A 19,700-nucleotide genomic window follows, 5' to 3' on the forward strand; every position below is an offset into this window, starting at 1 on the left:
GGGGCCAAGGTACAGACTCAGAGGAAGCGGGGTGTCAGGGAAAGTCACCTTAGTGGCCGCAAGCAGGTCCCTGGAAAACAGGAACAATGATCTGGCGATGTGTGGGGGGTGTGTTCCCAGCACTTGTGTCTCCCCTTCCACACGGTCTCATATGGGTGCATGGCCTCCATCACATCCGGGTTTTTCACAGCAGCATCTGGCTTAGGTCCAAATCCTGTGTCCAATCAGCTGCAGTACAGTTGGTAGGGCTGGCCTTGTTGGGTTTATGTAACCTAGATCACAGTGATTTCACGAAGCAAGGTCAGCTCAGGTCTGCTGGCCTCAGGAGAAGGCAGAAGGACATGCAGGCCCTCAGCTTCGTGGTTTTGTGTTTTCCTCATTTTGTCTACATTTCCTTCCTTCATTTGACAAATGAAGGAGTTGGACTGGTTGATCTTCAAAGATGCTTCCAAATTTGACTTTCCAGGAATTTATTATTATAGTTTGGCTGCATATCTGTTCTAGCAAAATGACAGGTCATATCCCTGCTCCAAGGTTTCAAGTTGTGCTATTTATTAGTCAGGGATCAGTTGCAGGAAACAGAAGCCACTCATTATTTTCATCTAGGAAAGGATTTAATAAAAGGAACTGGATGTTTAAAAAAATAGTTGGGAGGGTTGGAGGAGGGGGATCCAGAAATGACTTCCAGAACAAGACCCCAGAATAGCTGCTAATTGGCACAATTATGAAGATGATGAGTCAGGAGGCCATTACTGGAATTCTTGTGTTAAAGAGCACACCAGGTTGGAGTTCCCTTGTGGCACAGGGGGTTAGGTATCCAGCATTGTCACTATAGCAGTCCTGGTTGCTGTGGGGGCTCACTTTCGATCCCTGGCCCGGGAACTTCCATATGCCACAGGCACGGCCAAAACAGCACAAACCAACCAACCCAAACCACAAACCAACCAACCAACCTACACCAAGTAAAAGCCTACAGAATGGGAGAGGAGAAAGTATTTGCAAATCATGTATCTGTTCAGGGACTTATAACCAGAATATATAAAGAAGTCTTTACAACTGAACAATAAAAAAGACAACCCAATTTAAAAATGAGCAAAGGATTTGAATAGATATTTCTTTGAAGAAGATATACAAATTGCCATGGAGTACATAAAAAGGTGATCAACATCATTAGCCGTTAAGGAAATGAAAATCAAAGTCCAGTGAGGTACCACTTCATGCTCAGTAGAATGGCAATAATGAAAAAACAGACAATAGCAAGTGTTAAGAAGGATGTAGAGAAATTGGTACCCTTGTGTATTACTGGTGGGTAAAATGGTATAGCCTCTGTGGGAACAGGATGGTGGTTACTCAAAAAGTTAAATGCAGAACTTCCATATGATCCAAAAGTTCCATTTCCGGGGCATATACCTGAAAGAACTAAAAGCAGGGACTTGAACAGATATCTGTATGCCAATATATATAGCAGCATTATTCACAATAGCCAAAAAGTGAAAACCACCTAAATGTCCATCAATTGATGAATGAGTAAACAAAACATAGTCTATCCTTGGAGTTCCCATTGCGGTACAGCAGAAATGAATCCGACTAGGAACCATGAGGTTGAGGGTTTGATCCCTGGCCTTGCTCAGTGGGTTAAGGATCCAGTGTTGCAGTGAGCTGTGGTGTAGGTCGCAGATGCAGCTTGGATCTTGCGCTGCTGTGACTGTGGTGTAGGCTGGCAGCTGTAGCTCTGATTGGACCCCTAGCCTGGGAACCTCCATATGCCGTGGGTGTGGCCCTAAAATGACAAAAGACCAAAAAAAAAAAATGTGGTCTATTCATACAAAATGCTTGCAATATCCAAATGGAATATTATTCAGCCAAAAAAAGGAATGAAGTACTGATAACATACTACAACATGGATGAACCTTGAAAACCTATGCTGAGTGAAAAAGTCAGACACGAAAGGCTACATAGTGTATAATTCCACTTATATAAATGTCCAAATTCATAGAGACAGAAAGTAGATTAGTGGTTGCCAGGGTTGGGGGGAGGTGGGAAGTGGGACTGACTGATAACAGGTTTGGGTTTTTTTGAGGGCGTGTGTCCACAGCACGCGGAAGTCCCAGGGCCAGGGATCAATCCTGTGTTACAGCAGCAACCTGAGCCATGGCAGTAACGATGCAGGATTTTAACCCACTGAGCCACCAGGGAACTCCACAATATGTTTCTTTGAGAGTGACGGTGATGATCTGGAATTCTATAGTGGTGATAGTTGCACAACCTTGTGAATATATTTAAAGTCTACTGAGTTGTACACTTTAAAATGGTGAATTTCATGTTATGTGAGTCATATCTCCATAAAGAAACAGGATGGTTAAAACACACACCCCACCATTATGGCTACAGTCTAGGGTTCAGAAGGCTACTCTGCTGCTGCTGCCACTGCTTCTTCTTTTTTTTTTAGCTTTTTAGGGGCCGCACCTGCGGCATATGGAGGTTCCCAGGCTAGGGGTAAAGGTCAAAACGGAGCTACAGCTGTCAGCCTATGTCACAGTCACAGCCTACATCACCACAGCAACTCAAGATCCTAGCCATGTCTGGGACCTACACCACAGCTCACCACAACCTCAGATCCTTAACCCACTGAGCAAGGCCAGGTATTGAACCCACATTCTCATGGATACTAGTTGGAATCATTTCCCCTGCACCGCAACAGGAACTGCCCGCCACTGCTTTTTGATGAGGCTGGTACTTGGACATTGGAATGCTGCTGGAATAACTCAAGGTTGCGACAAATGTGGAGCAATAACCACACAGCTGGGAGATGGCCTTCGCCTTACTTTCTCCTCTCAACTCTCATATAAATGGATGCAATTTATAGATCCTAATTTCCATGCATAATGTTAATGGCAAGGGATTCTGGGAAATGAAGCATTTAATATCTTGGCCTTGGCAGCATGAGAAAGAGATTGGCATGGATGATGATGACTAATTCACCATATCTACACAAATTCACCTTTTGGCCTTTTAAGAATCTAAACACCTTCTCTAGGAGTCCCTTTGTGGCTCAGAGGGTTAAGAATCTGACACAGTGTCTGTGAGGATGCAGGTTTGATCCCTGGCCTCGCTCAGTAGGTTAAGTATCTAGTGTTGCCATGGCTGTGGTATAGACCGCAGCTGCAGCTCCAATTCAACCCCTAGCATGGGAACTTCCATATGCTGCAGGTGCGGCCTTAAAAACAAAAACAAACAAACAAAAAAACCTTTCCAAATAGGAGAGACCCCAAATCCTAATAGGCATGTATCTAGCTCTGGGTGATATTCATTCCAGATCACTCACAATGTTACCTGAATAACCTGTAACCTAAGGACTAACTGATCAAGTTACCAACACACCTTTTAATACTAGGGAAAATGTGGGAGGTGAGGAAGAAATGGGTTGATATCTAAAAATATATACACATCAGAGCAAGGAGAAAATATGAAATGCTAATATAGTCCTTATTTCTCAACCTTTCATGAATTATTTATATTCATAAATCTCTCTCTCCCCACTACTTAAATTCCTTTTCCCACAGCCAGTACCCCAGTTGGATGAGGCTCTTTATCTGGGGTGGCGACCCAAATCTTCATTCTTAAAGGAATTAAGTCCTCCCTGGAATAGCCTTTTAACCTTGATTCCTGAATATGGTAGTACTAGAAGGAGCCCAGGGTTCCCATTGTGGCTCAGCGGCAATGAACCTGACTAGTATCCCTGAGGACAAGGGTTCGATCCCTGGCCTCACTCAGTGTGTTAAGGATCTGGCGTTGCCATGAGTTGTGGTGTAGGTCATAGGTGCAGCTCGAATCCTACATTGCTGTGGCTGTAATGTAGGCCAGCAGCTATAGCTCCAATTTGACCCCTAGCCTGGGAACTTCCATATGCCACAGGTGCAGCCCTAAAAAGCAAAAAAAAAAAAAAAGACCAAAAAAAACCCCCAGGAGCCCAGAGAGCCATTTAGCTACCAGACATCCTTCTTCCTGCCTCCAGTGAGCAACAACTGACTATCTCCCTTGATAATCAGGATCCACCACTCCATCTAACACAATTGCCCCCTCTTAGGCTACTGGTTCCCTGGATGAGGAGTCCAAATTGGCCAGAAAACTTCCAGTTCAGTGGACTCATTGCTGTGTGCCCTGGTGGAAGTTACCCTCCTCTGGGTATTGAGACTTCTAAACTAACACAGATCAGTCACAGGGACAAGAAGCAAAACTTTTGTGAGTGGGTTATATATAGGTCACTATGTCAAAACATACACCTCATCCTACAGAACAGAACGTCCAATTCACAAGATGTTGTCTTCCAGTAGTGCTGGAAATGAGTCTTTAGTAAACCATTTGACATTTGTGTGGGGCCAGTTGCTTTGGGATGATCCTATGTGTCTCACTTGATGAGGGATAGTGTTGTGAGGAAGAATACACGATGAATAATAGGCATTTGGTAAGTTTACAGACAGTAGCAATGATGATGATGAGCATGGTAATAGTAAAAGAAAATGATGGTACTAGCTAATACATACAGCATTAACTACAGGCCAGGCACCAACATATATATTCATTTAATCCTCACAGTCCCAAATGAAGAAAGGGAGCTAGAAAGGTTAAATAATTTGCCCAAGGTCATAAGCTAGTTAAATAAACGGTGGAATCGGAATTCCTACCCTTGGAGTTCTTGCAGCTGCGCGATGAGATGGCGGCACCTCTGGAGCACTGGGACACAGGTTTGATCCCTGGCCCAGCACGGTGGGTTAAGGATTCAGCATTGCTGCATGTGTGGCGTAGGTTGCAACTGTGGCTCAGATCTGATCCTTGGCCCAGGAACTGCATATGCCAAGGGGCCGCCAAAAAAAAAAAAAAAAAAAAAGAATTCAAATGCACATTCTGGCTTTGGAGTGAGTGTATCCTCTTAACTACTATGCTTCTCAAAATGAATGTATAATCAAATTTAGAATAATGGGGGAATGTCTTTAATAATAATTGTTATTTTTCTCATTTAAAATTTATTCTTTATGAATATTTTTAGGCTTGGCTTCATGGAAACAATTCATATCTTGAGTGTCTTTGCCAGTGAGGACAAATCCCTGCCTTCTCTGTAATGGAAGGGATCTGATCTGATATTAAGTGCCCAGCTGGTCTCTCCAGAGCATGGAGCAGGGCTCAGTTATAAGCCAACATCAGCTTCTCAAAAGGAAAATTGCCACTGCCAAAAATAGCCTGGCTTGACTCCAAAATCTGAAGGCCCTGTGCTGTTTTTCTCCTGTGGATGTTTGCCACAGTGTGTACACCGTAGCCTCACTTGCTGAGGGCTTTGCACACCACTGGATTTGCTAGACCATAAAATTCAAAGTTCTGACACTGCACCCTTTACAAACTGGTGATCATTCTCTCTCTCTGGGTAGCCTTTATAGGTTACTTGGAAAATGGGTCAGCACAGCATAATCAAACATGGTAATTACCTCCAAAACCAAGAAATCCACCAAATGCTTGGAATTTTTCTTAGTGGTGGGGGGTGTTCAGGACAACAGCTCACCTTTCTCTTTAGACAAGTTACTATGCTCCAGACTCCTGCTCTGAATCCCTAAAAACTCCATTGAAGTGGAATTTCCCTTACATTTCCACAGGGATTATCTCCTCTCCTCCAGATCACATGTGTTTCACCAAGGCATTTAGATACCTGCTACTGCCTATTAGGTATGTGGATGACTATAGGTCATCACATGTAGAGTGATGTTCTGAGAAGTGGGAGATCATTAAAGTACTGGTACATTAGACTTCAGCAGAGCTGGAGAAGTGATACAAACCAGATGCAGGACAGTAAGATGCTATTGACCTCAACAGGTAAAAGTAATCTACGTTTCATGTTTTCTGCTTTGGGCTAGAGAAAAGAAGCATATTCCCAGTCAGTAGCTGCATGGCTGCAGGTGTTCATTTGCTTTAAATCAAACTTACCTGAAAGAACAGACACAAGCTGTCCAGTATAGGGCAATTAATTTAAACGTAGGTAAGGTAAAGTTCACCATCTTGTGAATTTTCAGTCTTTGATGGTGGAGGTAATATTTATCATGCCCTCAGCCATATGGGCTTACGATTCTGGTGGAGCAATTAATTTAAACGTAGGTAAGGTAAAGATCACCATCTTGTGAATTTTCAGTTTTTGATGGTGGAGGAGAGCTCCAGGGTCTTTGCTTTTCTTACCACAATAACTTTCACTCTCCCAGTCAGTGTGAAGATTCTGCCTGTTGCCAAATACGTCTATCATAACCGTGCTCACAGGTACTGGAAAATAACCACAGGATAGGTAAGATAGATCCAGGCCAAGTTTCTTTTAAAATTACATGATCCCTGCATACTGTTAGGTATGCCATAACAAAGTTCCACAAACTGGGTGGCTTAAGCAATGCCAATTTATTGTCTCACAACTCTGGAGGCTATAAGTCCAAGATCAGGGTGTTGACAGGGTTGGTTCCTGCTGAGGGCTGTAAGGGAGAATCTGTTCCATGCCCCTCCTGTAGCTTCTGGTGGTTTGAGGGCAATCTTCAGCAGTTGTTGGCTTCTGCTGCATCATCCTGATCTCTGCCTTCATCTTCATATGACATTCTCCCTGCATGAGTGACTTTTGGTCCAAATGTCCCTTTTATTTTAAAATTAGAAAAAAAATTGGCCACATCTGTGGTATGCAGAAGTTCTGGGGCCAGGGATTGAACCTGTGCCATAGCAGTGACAATGCCAGATCCTTTACCCTGTGAGACACCAGGGTACTCCCAAATTTCCCTTTTATGTGGCACCAATCATACTGAATTAGGGCTCCACCCTATAACTTCATCTGAATTATATCTGTAACAACCTAAATTTCCAAATAAATTAACATCCTGAGGTACTGGGGATTTGGACCCCGACACATGAATTCTTAACCTATAACACCCTATAAGCCTTTTTTTGGGGGGGGGGGTACGCCTGCAGCATGCAGAAGTTCCCAGGATTGAATCCACACCACTGACCTGAGCCACAGGAAAGACAACACTGGATCCTCAACCTGCTGAGCCACCAGTGAACTCCATAAGGTCCCTTCTCTTTTTTTCTTTATGGCTGCAGCTGTGGCATAAAACAGTGACCTGAGCTGCAGCTGTGGCAACACCAGATCCTTTAACATACTGTGCCGGTCCAGGGATGGAACCCAAGGCTCCACAGCACCCCGGGCTATTGCAGCCAGATTCTTAATCCTCTGTGCCACTAGTTGTCCACAAAGATCTTTTAGGTCCCTTGAGATCAGTACTGGCTTAAGATCAATTTCCAAGCATTCCCTAGAGGCCTGGGAATTTCCATTAACCTACACACAGGATTCTAGTTAATTGACTTAAGATTCCTTTGGGGAAGACTAGATTTATAATTGTTATGATAACACTGCTGGGTGCTTTCTCCAGGGTACTCAGCATTCCTTTATTCAAGGGCTTTGAGTCTGAGAATTTAGTGAGTGTCCATAACTCTCCATCTTGGTAACTTAAAATAGGCCTCTTTGCCAGACCTGGATTTTTATTTTGTGTTATACAAACCAAGCAGGGCCTTAGTAGATTATATTTCATCATTCCTGCTCTGTTGCCTTAGTACTGCCCCCTGGCTCCTGCAATTCCAGGATCCCTACTGACATCAGGGATTCCATTTTTTTTTTTTTTTCCTTTTTCCTTTTTTTGGCCACCCTGAGGCATATGGAGCTCCTGGGTCAGGGATCAGATCCAAGCCGCAGTCAAGACCTAAGCTGCAGCTGTAGCAATGCAGGATCCTTAGCCCACTGTGCCAGACTGGGGATGGAAACTGAGTCCCAGCATTCCCAAGATGCTGCTGCTGATCCTGTTGTGCCACAGTGGGAACTCCTGGGATTCCATTTCAATGGCAGCATCTCTTAGCTTCATCCCCAGCCTATTCGGGATATACACTGCAGCACTTTCAAGGTAAGGTGTTCCCCTTACCTATGTCCTTCCCAATTCCTTGTCAGGAACGTCCCTTGAGCAATTCTGGAGGGCAAAATCAGGAGATGAGTTGGTCACACACATGATAAATCTATACCAACATTTCTATCTTAATATGTTTTTGGACTCATCTTCTAAGGCTGTACTAAGGAATTTTTAGCGTTTCAATTTATTTGCGTGTAGTCCACTAAGTCCAGGTTTCCTCCAACCAACCAAGAGCTACTCTTAGCTGCTAAAGCCAAAATATTGAACCCAGACTCTCTAGACTGCCCATATTAATCAATTCAACCCAAATGATATAAAATTGTTTTCTCCCTGGTCTAATACCTTTGGAATCCAGTCCACACACATTCCCCAGGTTTCTACTGATTCAATTAGTAACATCTTGGGAGTTCCCTTCATGGCTCAGTGGTTAATGAACCCAACTAGGAACCATGAGGATGTGGGTTCATATCCTGGCCCCGCTCAGTGGGTTAAAGATCTGGCATTGCAGACACAGCTCGGATCCCTTGTTGCTGTGGCTGTGGTGTAGGCCGGCAGCTGTAGCTCCAATTAGATCCCTAGCCTGAGAACTTCCACATGCTGTGGGTGCAGCCTCAAAGGAAAAAAAAAATCAAATTAGCAACATCTTACCATTCTGAAAGCCATCTTCTCTCAGGTCAGATTTGGAGTTGCCTTTCTTTCTTTTTTTCTTTTTAGGGCCTAAACCTCTGCATATGGAAGTTCTCAAGCTCACTGAGGGAGGCCAGGGATAGGACCGGCATCCTCATGGATACTAGTCAAATTCCTTTCTGCTGTGCCACAATGGGAACTCCCTGGGGTTGCCTTTCTGAGGCATATTGGAATCTGATTCTAGTCACAGACCTGGTAGCAACATGGGGTATGGGTGGGACATGAGAAGTACATGAGAAGAGACATCAAAGCATTTCAAGGCAACTACCCCAGGGTCTTCAAGTGAGATAGGACTAGCCTATTAGCAAGGGGAAGAAGGACTGCTTCTGCTGGTTAGAGAAGCTAAGTGGAATCTGTAGGTTCAGAACACTAGGATTTATCCAGATCTACTCAAACATCCCCATTTTTCATTTTACTCTCCCAAACAATGCCAATTTTCACATAAGAGACCTGATAAGGTTAAGAATTTAACTTATGTTGTAATTCAATAATCCAGAATCTCTAGCTGATTTTCCTGTACATTAGACTTGTGGCTACAAGGTACAGCTTTGGGTTGAAAATTTAAAACTCTTGAGGAGTTCCTATCGTGGCTCAGTGGAAACAAATGTCTAGTATCCATGAGGATGCAGGTTCAAACCCTGGCCTCGCTCAGTGGGTTAAAGATCTGGCGTTGCTCGTGAGCTGTGATGTAGGTCACAAATGCGGATTGGATCTCACATTGCCGTGGCTATGGCGTAGGCCGGCAGCTACAGCTCCCATTTGACCCCCAGCCTGGGAACCTCCATATGCTGTGGATGTGGCCCTAAAAACAAAACAAAAAAATAATAAACTCTTGCGCTTTACATTTTCTTTCTTTAGCCTCTCTAGCATAAGCCACCTCCACTTGAGTAATTTCTTAAACGATGGTCTGTTGCAGCCACTTGGTCTATCAAAGTCTTTTATCCAAAAGACATTCAATCCAACATAACCAAGAATGTATGTAATTTTTGCCTATTAGTCTGCCACTTTCCAGTGCCAACTATATCATTTCCTTCTAATCCAACTTAGTCATAACTGATCAATTCATAATTAACCATGTTTGAGGGCCTATTGTCTATAACCAATCCTGGAACCAAATACTGTATCCGTCAGGGCTCAGTAACTGCAGGGAACAAATCTTTTCTACCCATTTTAAGTTGATGAGAATTTAATACAGGCAAATTAGGTGCTTACAAGAGTTGAAAAGCTGGGCAAGAGGGTTCTAGGCTGGGCCTCCAGGACAGGCTCCCAGATTGGTCTGCTCTGGGAGTTGCTCCCTCTGCCACCACCAGGAAGATGAGGAACCAGGCCACCACAGGCTGACCACAAGAACATACATCAATGGTATTTTATGGATCAGGAAGCCCTTCAACATCCAAACGACCACTGATGGTATTGGAACACTACTGGAAGGAAACCTAAGGGCTCTATACCTCTGCAGGAGCAACTAAGTTGCTGAAGTCGACCCTTGAATTACTCCTTCCACATCTTTGTTGGTGCATGTAATCTGCAAGGCAAATTACATTCAGAAACTTGGTTTCAAGGAAGTATAAGACATGTAGTTTTAACTTCCCAGCCTCTAGAATACAAGAAAGTACCTAAGAAAGAGGTCAGGATGAATAAGTACCTATTTACCGTATCTACAAACTTCTTTTCACTGGCCCATCCAAGTAGGAGTGGTGATCAGACACGCCCTCTCCCAGTTTTAGCTCGATGAAAACTGACCACAAGCGCCCCATCTGTCTGGCTTTGAAGATCACCTCTTTTCCTGGCCTCAGAGGAACCTAAAATGTCCTGTCCTCAGAGTTGTTTCGATAATCTATACAATCTTGTTGTCAGCCACTTCTTCAACCTAATCTATTATTCTCCTCCTTGGTCCACTCTGCTCCAGCCATATAGGGCTCTATGCTGTCAGTGTTTGTTTAAACAGACTAAGGATGATGCTCCAAAGGGCCTTTATTCTTCATGTCTGGTATGTTCTTCCTGGAGAAGATATCCATATGGTTCTTTCTCACTCAAGACTCTAATAAAATGCACCTTTATCAAAGAGACTTATAGACCAATCTAAAGCAGCTCCATCTTCCCCCTCTCTTTTCACTTTCCCTGCTTTGTTTTCTTCATTGCATTTATCCTCATCTAGATCATGTATCTGGTCATCTTTTCCCACTTGAGTGTGAGTTTCACAGGGACAGGAATTTTGTGTTTTCCTTATTGCTGCATCCTGTACCTGAAACGTAGTAGGTACTTCAGAATGAATGAATGAATGCTGTAAAAAGAGGAAATTAAAGTTGCCCCATTTTCTAAGCTGACAATCAACTTTTCCTACGCACTACTCATGTTATCCTCCAGGTGGTGCTGACCAGCTTTTTCATCTGCTAACTTCTAGAGAGAAAACAGTAGTGTTGCAATGGATTAGGATAAGCTTAGGTTTTTCAGTCTCTGGTCCAGAATTCTAGGCTTTTTTTTTTTAGATGGCATCCATAATCCCCCTTATTTCTTCTTATTCCTGCAGGAGAAAAAAAAAATGGGCCTTCTTCACCTAAAGCATCATCAGTACACTGTCTCACTTAACCTTTACAATTTTGTAACTGGGATTAGGATTTCCATTCTGGCCAAGTGAAAACACACTCAGAGTAAGTAGCCCAAGTCTCACAGAAGTGGAGTCCAGATAAGAATACATACAGGCTTGGCTGCAAATTCCCGCCCCTCCAAAAAAACTTCCTTGATTTTATTCAAGTTAATGGCTCTCTTAATGAGAACTACAAGTCTGGAGTTGATATTTTGCATTTCAGAGATTTCCATATTGCCTGCCCCTTTTCCCACCAGGTTCCCTTTTTCACACAAAGACATCCCTCTCAGGCACTTTCTTCCAGAGACCCAAAGTCCACTAGCAGCACTTCCTGTCCCAGGTGCAGGGCAACGTGCTAAGTCTGGCTGCGGTGCCCAAGAGATAAGAATTCTCCAAGTTGGCTGTTGTCCAGATGCATCATCCTCATGGTAGTAACACACAGGCCAGGAAGACAAAGAGCAGGTGCATCTGTGAAAGGAAACAGAAAGCCATCTGGTCCTCAGAAAAAGAATGTTTTCAATTCTTCCTCTGGGCCCAGAGCTGAGGTGACAGAGAAGTTTGGCACTGGAAGCTCCAAAAATACTGAGAGCTGGGGAAATTAGGGATATGAGACAGTACCTAACTCACTCAGTCACAAAGTAAATTACTGCCAGATTTGAAATCTCGCATCAGGTCTCATGAATCTTTTAATTTTTCTGCTATATTACGTATGAGCATTACTTTCTAAGGCCATTATTCTAGACAAAGCCAAAATCCCAAGTAGTACTTAGCTCAATTCTGACAAATTTATAAGATCAGATAAAATTAAATATGTTGTGATTTTGATGGCATGTCTCTTCTCTCCTTTCATTACAAATTCTAGTCAGATTCTTGAGTCACTCTTACTCAAACTAGATTGGCAAAACTAGAAAGTTTTTGGAATAGGAAATGTGTCCCTGAGCATTAACAAACACCTAGGTTACTGCTTGGTGATTATGCAGAATAGGTACATTTCTTCCTCCTGTAAGAATATTGTTTCCCAAGTTATAACCACTCAATATTACTGGGATTTCTGAAGAGCCACTGGAACTGACACCCCTTCTCTCCTCTAAAGAACATTTCTCGTAATGACTATAATGCAGAAAAGGGCAATTAACAGGAAAACTGCGCAGCTGCCTCTAGAGGGCAAACAAGGCTCATTTTAATTTAGAGCTTCTCTATCTGGCTAACTCAGCTAATTCTTTAGTCTGACTACACAGTCCAAAACAAGCCTGGCTTTGCTTCCTGTCATGCTAGGAGTCACTGCAGTAGGATGACTCCATTGCAATGTGGTTAGAATACATCCTTCTTCCTGGGATTAGGGAAACTCAGATCTAGAGATAGTTAAAGACATAGTGGTCTGTTTCAAACACTTGGCTCTGGAGGACTACCCAAGCCAAGGAAAATGAGAGGAGTTGAATTACAACAGAAATTTTTATTAAAATGTGTCCTTCAGTAATATGTTAGCATACATACAATATACACACATACATCTGTACACTCTTTGACACACCTCACGGATTGCCACCATCAGTTTAACCAATAAATTAAAACTAAAAAAGAGTGGGGGGGTGTGGGAGTGGGACTAGGGCAAAGTTTCCATGTTTTATCTGGTAAGAAATTGCAAATTCCTTAGAATTTTCCTGGGGAAAACCTATGACAAGAGAATCTCTGAAATAAAATACATAAATCCCTGCCCGCCCCCCGCCCCCCCAAAGACGTCAAAAGATGCAGTTACAAGTGTGCTTCTCAGAACAGGAGCATTCATTCCACTTCATACTCTGGCTTCTGCATCTTCCAGCTTCAAGACAGTCTTCCCCTCAGCTGGGGCAGAGAGGTTCCTATGGGCACTTGGGCTCGGTGCACCTGGGGCTCTGGGTGTCGAGGGACAGGCTGCGGCCTGGGGGTGAGGGGAGCCACACTCATCTGAGGTGATGTCTGGCACATCATCTGATTGCGTATCAGAGCTCTCCAGGTCACTGCGGATGCTCTCGGGCTGGGCCAGGCTGATGTCCCAAGCTTTGTTGGCCAGGCAGTCTTTCTGTTCACAGCTTTGGTGTTTGCAGGGGGGATCCTCTTCATTGTTGCCACCACTACTACCACCTTCTTCTTCATTCTCCACCATCTGAGCATGAACATGGAGTGAGTCCTCCGTGCTGCTTCCACTCACCAGCTGGTAGTGGCTTGGTTTGGCTTCAATGTCCACTTGGATTTCCATATTGTTGCATTCTCTGTGGAGACAAAATCCACTTTGCTGAATCATGCATGGGTCATGCTATACCTGTTGGTAAAAGCAGTTTGTGGGTTCAAGATTAGAAAGTCCAAAAACATAGGTAAATAGTAGACTAGAGCTCACTTTTAAAAATAAAATTACCCTAACACTCAAATAAGATGGAGAAGAACAACTAGATTTTTTTTGTTGATTTTAAATATGCACACAAATATACACCTCTGCCTATTAAAAAAGCAACTAAAAACGAGCTTCTAAAATTCAACTAAGGGTCAGAGTCTTACACTATCTTATACTCAAAATATGAAAGTGAAGGAAAAGTCGTAACTTTTTATTTCTTTGCCACAATTAGAAAAAACCAGGATCTCTCTAGTAGGGAGTGCTATGATCACACCATGCCAGATACACGAGCTTCTCAAAAATACAGAGAAATAGGCTATAGGAGCCACATCAAGCAAAGAATATGAGAGCAGAAACCACAGACGCGCAGACATCAGTGAATACCAATCTAGCTCTTTAAGTTCCATGTGAATAATTACACTGTTATAATAGCCAAGAAAAGAAAAAAAAATGTAAAAGAAAAGGAAGAATAAAAGAAAGAACCTCTAAAAATCAAGTGCTAAGAAACAATCAAGAGATGCCAAACACTCCCATACCAAGAACTTGCTCAATGAATTCACAGGGTATACACACTATGTATCCCACTAGATGGTACAACAGCCCTAACAAGAAGCAGTGAGCTTCTGAAGGCTGAAACCCAACCACAAAAAATGCAACCTCTCCTAGGCATCTGACTGTTCACATACCTGTCCTGTGGGTTGTAGGAACTGATTATGGAACCGGCCATAGCACGAGTGCTTGCGTTGTCACTAATTGCACCAAGACTGGCTGTGTCTTTGGGGAAAATTTCCTTTTGGACATCGGCTTGGACTTCTAACCTGTGTAAAGAGGGGACGTTTAAGTTAATATGAGACAGTCTGCTTCCTGGCACATACCTCTTCCATTATTCTCTTGGAAACTGAGTTGATCTGATCTTTTCCAAATGTCAAATCACTCAAATAGACACCCACACATCTTCTTTCTTAAATTTATCCATCTCAATCGTCCCCTCATTTCTATTCCCACTGCTACTGCTTAACTTCAGGCCCGCAACTGCTCCTGCCTGGGTAACCGCAATTGGGCTCTCTTTCCAGTAGCCCTTAGTCCAAGTAAAACAACTTTCAGATCAGTGCCAATGTCGACAAAGACCTGATCACTCTAACAGCTCTCTCGGCTCCCTCTTGCCAACAGGCATTTAAGGTCTGCCTGATCTGCCTCCAAGCTCTCTCTCTAACCACAGGTCCTAAATCATAATTGCACTGAATTTTTTCTTTCCTTGTACACCTATACACATTTTATACCTCCATGACTCTGCACATGCTAGTCCCTCTCTCTCCAAGTTCCCTTTCTCTACATGACAAACTCTGAATATTCAGTCCTTGACAATAAAGGAAGTATCATCTCCTCTCTCTTCCAGGAAATCAGTCACATCCTGCTAAGTGCTCTCATAGCACCTACCTATTTATTAAATCAATTTACGCACATCTCTCCTGCTCATCTGTGAGCTCCAAAAAGTGAGAGACCACATCTCATCCACACTTTGCCCTCCATGTCTTGAGAACTTTAACATTTAGCCATCAAATTATCCCTAGGCTATGAGCTTAAAGGCCATACAAGAGTCAGCTTCCTACAAGGGCAGTAAACTTCAACAGTGTCTTGGAGAACTCTGAGCTTTTCCCTTCTTGGCTCTAACACCATTTGGTTGTACACTTAAGTATTTCCTCATAATGGGTTTCACAGTCAAATTCATCTGACTCATTCACTTCCTATAAAAGGCTTTCACAGAACTGGAACAGCTGGACTGGCTAAGCTGCAGTTTCAGCAAGTCACTCTCATTATGTCTGTCTGCTTATTTACAGGGGTGTTGGTTTTAAGAAAGCACAGCAGTGAATTCTCTAGCATGTGGGGGCGGGATCCCCTAACAAGAGACAACCAGAGTCATGAGACGGAGGCAGGTCAGCAGCAGTCTGCAGCTGCACATTCAGTCAACCTCCGTCCTGCTGCCTGAGTCTTTGCTCTGTTGCTCTAGTCTTAAAGGCTCTTCAAGAATGTGCCATGGCCCAGGAAAATGGAGCAGTGCAAATTAAAGTGCACTGAGTCAGAGACCTGGGTCCTAGTGTCAGCTCTGCCACAGAAACACTCTCAGAATTGGAAGAGACTTTTCACAAAGACCATCTCCTTAGGTGGTTCCCAGATGCCAGTCTGTGCAATGGCTATGCTAGAATCACCTGGGGAGCCTTTTCAAGACATAGACCCCTAGGTCCCACTCTAGGAGCTTCTACTTTATTAATTCTGAGATACGGCAAGGAAATCCATTTTTAAAAGGCTCCCAAGTGACTGACAGGCACTCAGGTGTGGGATCCAGTGCATGTGCCATCTGTTGCTTGATTCCTTCTAACTCATATTAAACATTTCCAGGGGGCAGTTCTTGTCGTGGCTCAGTAAATAACAAATCCAATTAGTATCCATGAGGATGCAGGCTCAATCCCTGGCCTTGCTCAGTGGGTTAAGGATTCAGCGTTGCTGTGAGCTGTGGTGTAGGTTGCAGATGCGGCTCAGATCTGGCATTGCTGTGGCTGTGGCATAGGCTGGTAGCTACAACTCTGACTAGACCCCTAGCCTGGGAACCTCCATATGCCACGGGTGTGGCCCTAAAAAGACAAAACAAAACAAAACAAAAACCAGCATTTCCAGGAATATGCAGCTCAGCATCTACTAAGGTAATCCATTCTTTCTTTGGACTTTTATATAGATTTTTCCTATACTCTCTATAATGAAACAAAATTAGTTTCCCTCCAGCTTCTGCCAGATCATCTTAATCTATCACTTGGCAAGAGGAAGAACTGTTAATCCTTTTTTCCAGTTCTAGGCCCTTCAGATATCTGAAAGCAAGTGTCTCCCCTACCTCCCTACCTTGTTTTTTTTTTTTTTTTTTGTCTTTTTTTGCCTTTTCTAGGGCCACTCCCTCGGCATACGGAGGTTCCAAGGCTAGGGGTCCAATCGAAGCTGTAGCCACTGGAATATGCCAGAGCCACAGCAACGTGGGATCCGAGCCGCGTCTGCAACCTACACCACAGCTCACGGCAACATCGGATCCTTAACCCACGGAGCAAGGTCAGGGATCGAACCTGCAACCTCATCGTTCCTAGTCAGATTCGTTTCCGCTGCACCCCAATGGGAACGCCTCCCTATGTTGTTGTGTACCACCTGTACTTCTATCTAGGCCTCTCTTCTCCAGTGCATTCAAATAATTGCTTCTCATATAACATCTATTATGCTCCTCTTAATATGTTCTGCTTTATCTAACTGGTGAAAAAACCAAGCAAGTCACAACCTTTTTAGTTATAAAACTTTACATATTTTCAACACAAGTTCATAGAATTGATTCTCCTTATCTACCAATGGGAATCAGAATAGGAAGGATAACAGCACCAATAAGCCAACAAGATACAGCACAAATGCTGTAGAATTGAAAGCCAGTGACAAACCTAATGGAGGGCATAGCCTTGGGAATGCTACCAAAATGCGTGCTTCCCTTCCTGATGGAGGCAGCCTAGTGCATAGAGGGAGGATCTGAAGTCAAAATTATTCTTTATATGGAGCCACTACGGTGCAGTAGGAAGAAGCACTGAACTTTATGATAAGTCACTCAACCTGTCTACCTTGTTTTCTAATTATAAAAGCTAAACCCACCACTGATGATTAAATCAAAATGAGACGACACATGGGACATGCCTGGCACAGAAAAATGGCTCAGTATGATATGTTACTTCTCATAACTGCAAGTGGTTCTGTCAGAAATTACCTATTGGCTTACCTGCTGTATTTTCCCTTGCCACTGGAAAGAATGCCACCATTCAGTGTGCCTCCTGAGAGGGCTGCAAAGCTGGCTGTTTCGCTGTATGGACCCTGCATAACACTGAGTCCATCTGTAGGGCTTCCACTGGTGCTCAATACACTAGTTAGACCTTCAATGCTACTTTCCCCAATGCTGGGATTCTTGAGGGCTCGCCAGGCATCTGCCACTGGGGATGGAACCAAATATTTCAATTGAAGACAGCACGGCATCAAAACAGTGTCTGGCATTTACCTGCAATGACTCTTCAGAGTGGAGAATATTCATGTAGAAAAATACTCATTTATTCACTTAATGAACAGCCACCACACATTAGGCAGCCACCACACATTAGGTGTTTAAATATATGCTCACATTTAATCTTCCCAAACCTAGGGACTTCCAAATTTAGATTGAGGAAATGAAAGCTTAGGACTAAATAACTCGTCGGTGGCTAATCATACAAAACTACAATCTGATTCCAAGTCCACTATTATTTTTATTACACTGTAGCCACCTAATCAAACATGAAGATTTCAAAATATATGTAGGTCATGTGCTGATTCTAGTAGGAAGCTTGAAAAACTTTGGGGGAATCTCTCTTTCCCAAGTTAGTTAATATGGTAAAGCATAAACGACATCAAAATATAAGTTAGAAGACTTGATACAGTTCCAGCTCTGCAGAAGCTCTTAAACCCATTTAAGATATTGAGACAAAGGCTTAAAGAAGTTCCCATTAAATGGCTAATAATAGCCCCAGCCCTCTCTCTTCAGAGATATTGTAAAAACCAAGTGAGATAATAACTGTGTGAAGTCCTCTGAAAATTATATATTTTATTTTTATTTTTATTATTTTTTTGTCTTTTTGCCTTTTCTACGGCTGCTTCCCAAGGCATATGGAGGTTCCCAGGCTAGGGGTCTAATCTGAGCTGTAGCCACCGGCCTACACCACAGCCACAGCAATGCCAGATCTGAGCCTCATCTGTGACCTACATTACAGCTCACGGCAATGCCGGATCCTTAACCCACTGAGCAAGGTCAGGGATCGAACCCGCAACCTCATGGTTCCTAGTCGGATTCGTTAACCACTGCGCCACGACGGGAACTCCTGAAAATTGTAAAGTACTGTGCAGATATAAGACTTTATTATAATTATGTAATTTACTATTACCAGCATACTTAGAGTTACTTGGAATCCTACTAGTTTGTACCAGCTACACAGAGGAAAGCACCAGAGGAATTAACCTAATAACTCTGGAACAAAGAAATGAAAAGCTAAAAATACTTTACCTCCTATAAAGCTCATTATCTAAAACAATCCAATGACAATCTCTGTAAAATGTGCTGAATTTTACTGACTTTTATCTTGTGTCCCATAAATTCAAAGGGAAATTAAAGTTCTCTTTTTACCTGTGATTGGACCATCATCTTCATCAAACTCAATTTTCACTCCCTTTCCATTAGCTGTGCTAACTCCACAGCCACCTCCTCGACAGAGAGAAATGGGCACAACCCCATAGACATAAGCCAGCATAATAGGAACGCCAATACCTGGAGAAGAGGAGGAAACATGTCAGCAGGCCATCAGGTTGCAGCTGCCCTGAATTCTCCTTCCCAGGCTGAGCACAGACAAACCACTTTATAAAGGGCCAAGGAAAGACAAAAGATGGCAATGCTAAAGAGTTAGCTTGGTCTAACAGGAATCGGAAAGGCCTGGATTAGAATCCTAGCTCCAATTTATCAGCCATTATGACCTTGGACATATCTTCCTAGGGCTGCCAATGATCGATATATGTATCATGCCCAGCAAAGTAAGTGTATGTTGCTTTCATTTCCCCTCTTCCACTCTGAAGTGCTAATCCAAGAACCAATCAAACATTAAATAAGTGGCTCTTAGGGTTAAGAATCCCTCCAAAGTGTCAATTCCAAAATCCTACTGCTGTCAAAGGCAGAATGGATTAGCTGTGAAGAGCCCAGACTCTGAAGTCAGAATGCCTTGATTGATATCCCAGCTAAGTGACCTTGGGCAAAGTACTTGTACCTTTTTGTTACAACTGTGCTGCTGTGAGGATTAAATGAATTAATACAGGCAAAACACTTAGATCTGCTCCTGCCATTCTAGAGAGTCTCAATAAATGTTAGCTATATTATTCTTCTTCTTCTAAACCAAACGCTCATGCCTCCTGAAATACTGTGAGGCATTAAGGAAATCAAAAGTAATTTCCTTTTGTGGGTTTCATGCCAAGTGGAGAAAGAAGAGGAAAGGTGAAA

The 19,700-nt window shown here is 43.1% G+C and overlaps 1 protein-coding gene across 7 annotated transcripts in view; it reads right to left on the minus strand.

Moving 5' to 3' along the window:
* The window catches only part of RNF19B (ring finger protein 19B), a 30,203-nt gene continuing 17,657 nt past the window's right edge, over nt 7,155–19,700 (minus strand). For 2 of the 7 annotated variants that reach the window (XM_005665197.3, XM_005665198.3), the window contains exons 6-10: nt 18,840–18,980; nt 17,412–17,619; nt 14,302–14,433; nt 13,004–13,496; nt 7,155–11,715 (exon numbers count right to left, since the gene is read on the minus strand). In XM_005665197.3, coding sequence (XP_005665254.1) covers nt 13,040–13,496; nt 14,302–14,433; nt 17,412–17,619; nt 18,840–18,980 — 938 coding nt within the window. In that variant the 3' untranslated portion in view covers nt 7,155–11,715; nt 13,004–13,039. Of the gene's footprint in view, nt 13,547–14,301; nt 14,434–17,411; nt 17,620–18,839; nt 18,981–19,700 lie in introns of all 7 variants that reach the window. The other 5 variants (XM_013999132.2, XM_021095841.1, XM_021095839.1 and 2 more) reach the window with 4 other exon arrangements.

Source organism: Sus scrofa, chromosome 6 (assembly GCF_000003025.6).
Source record: "Sus scrofa isolate TJ Tabasco breed Duroc chromosome 6, Sscrofa11.1, whole genome shotgun sequence".
Classification (NCBI taxonomy): domain Eukaryota; kingdom Metazoa; phylum Chordata; class Mammalia; order Artiodactyla; family Suidae; genus Sus; species Sus scrofa.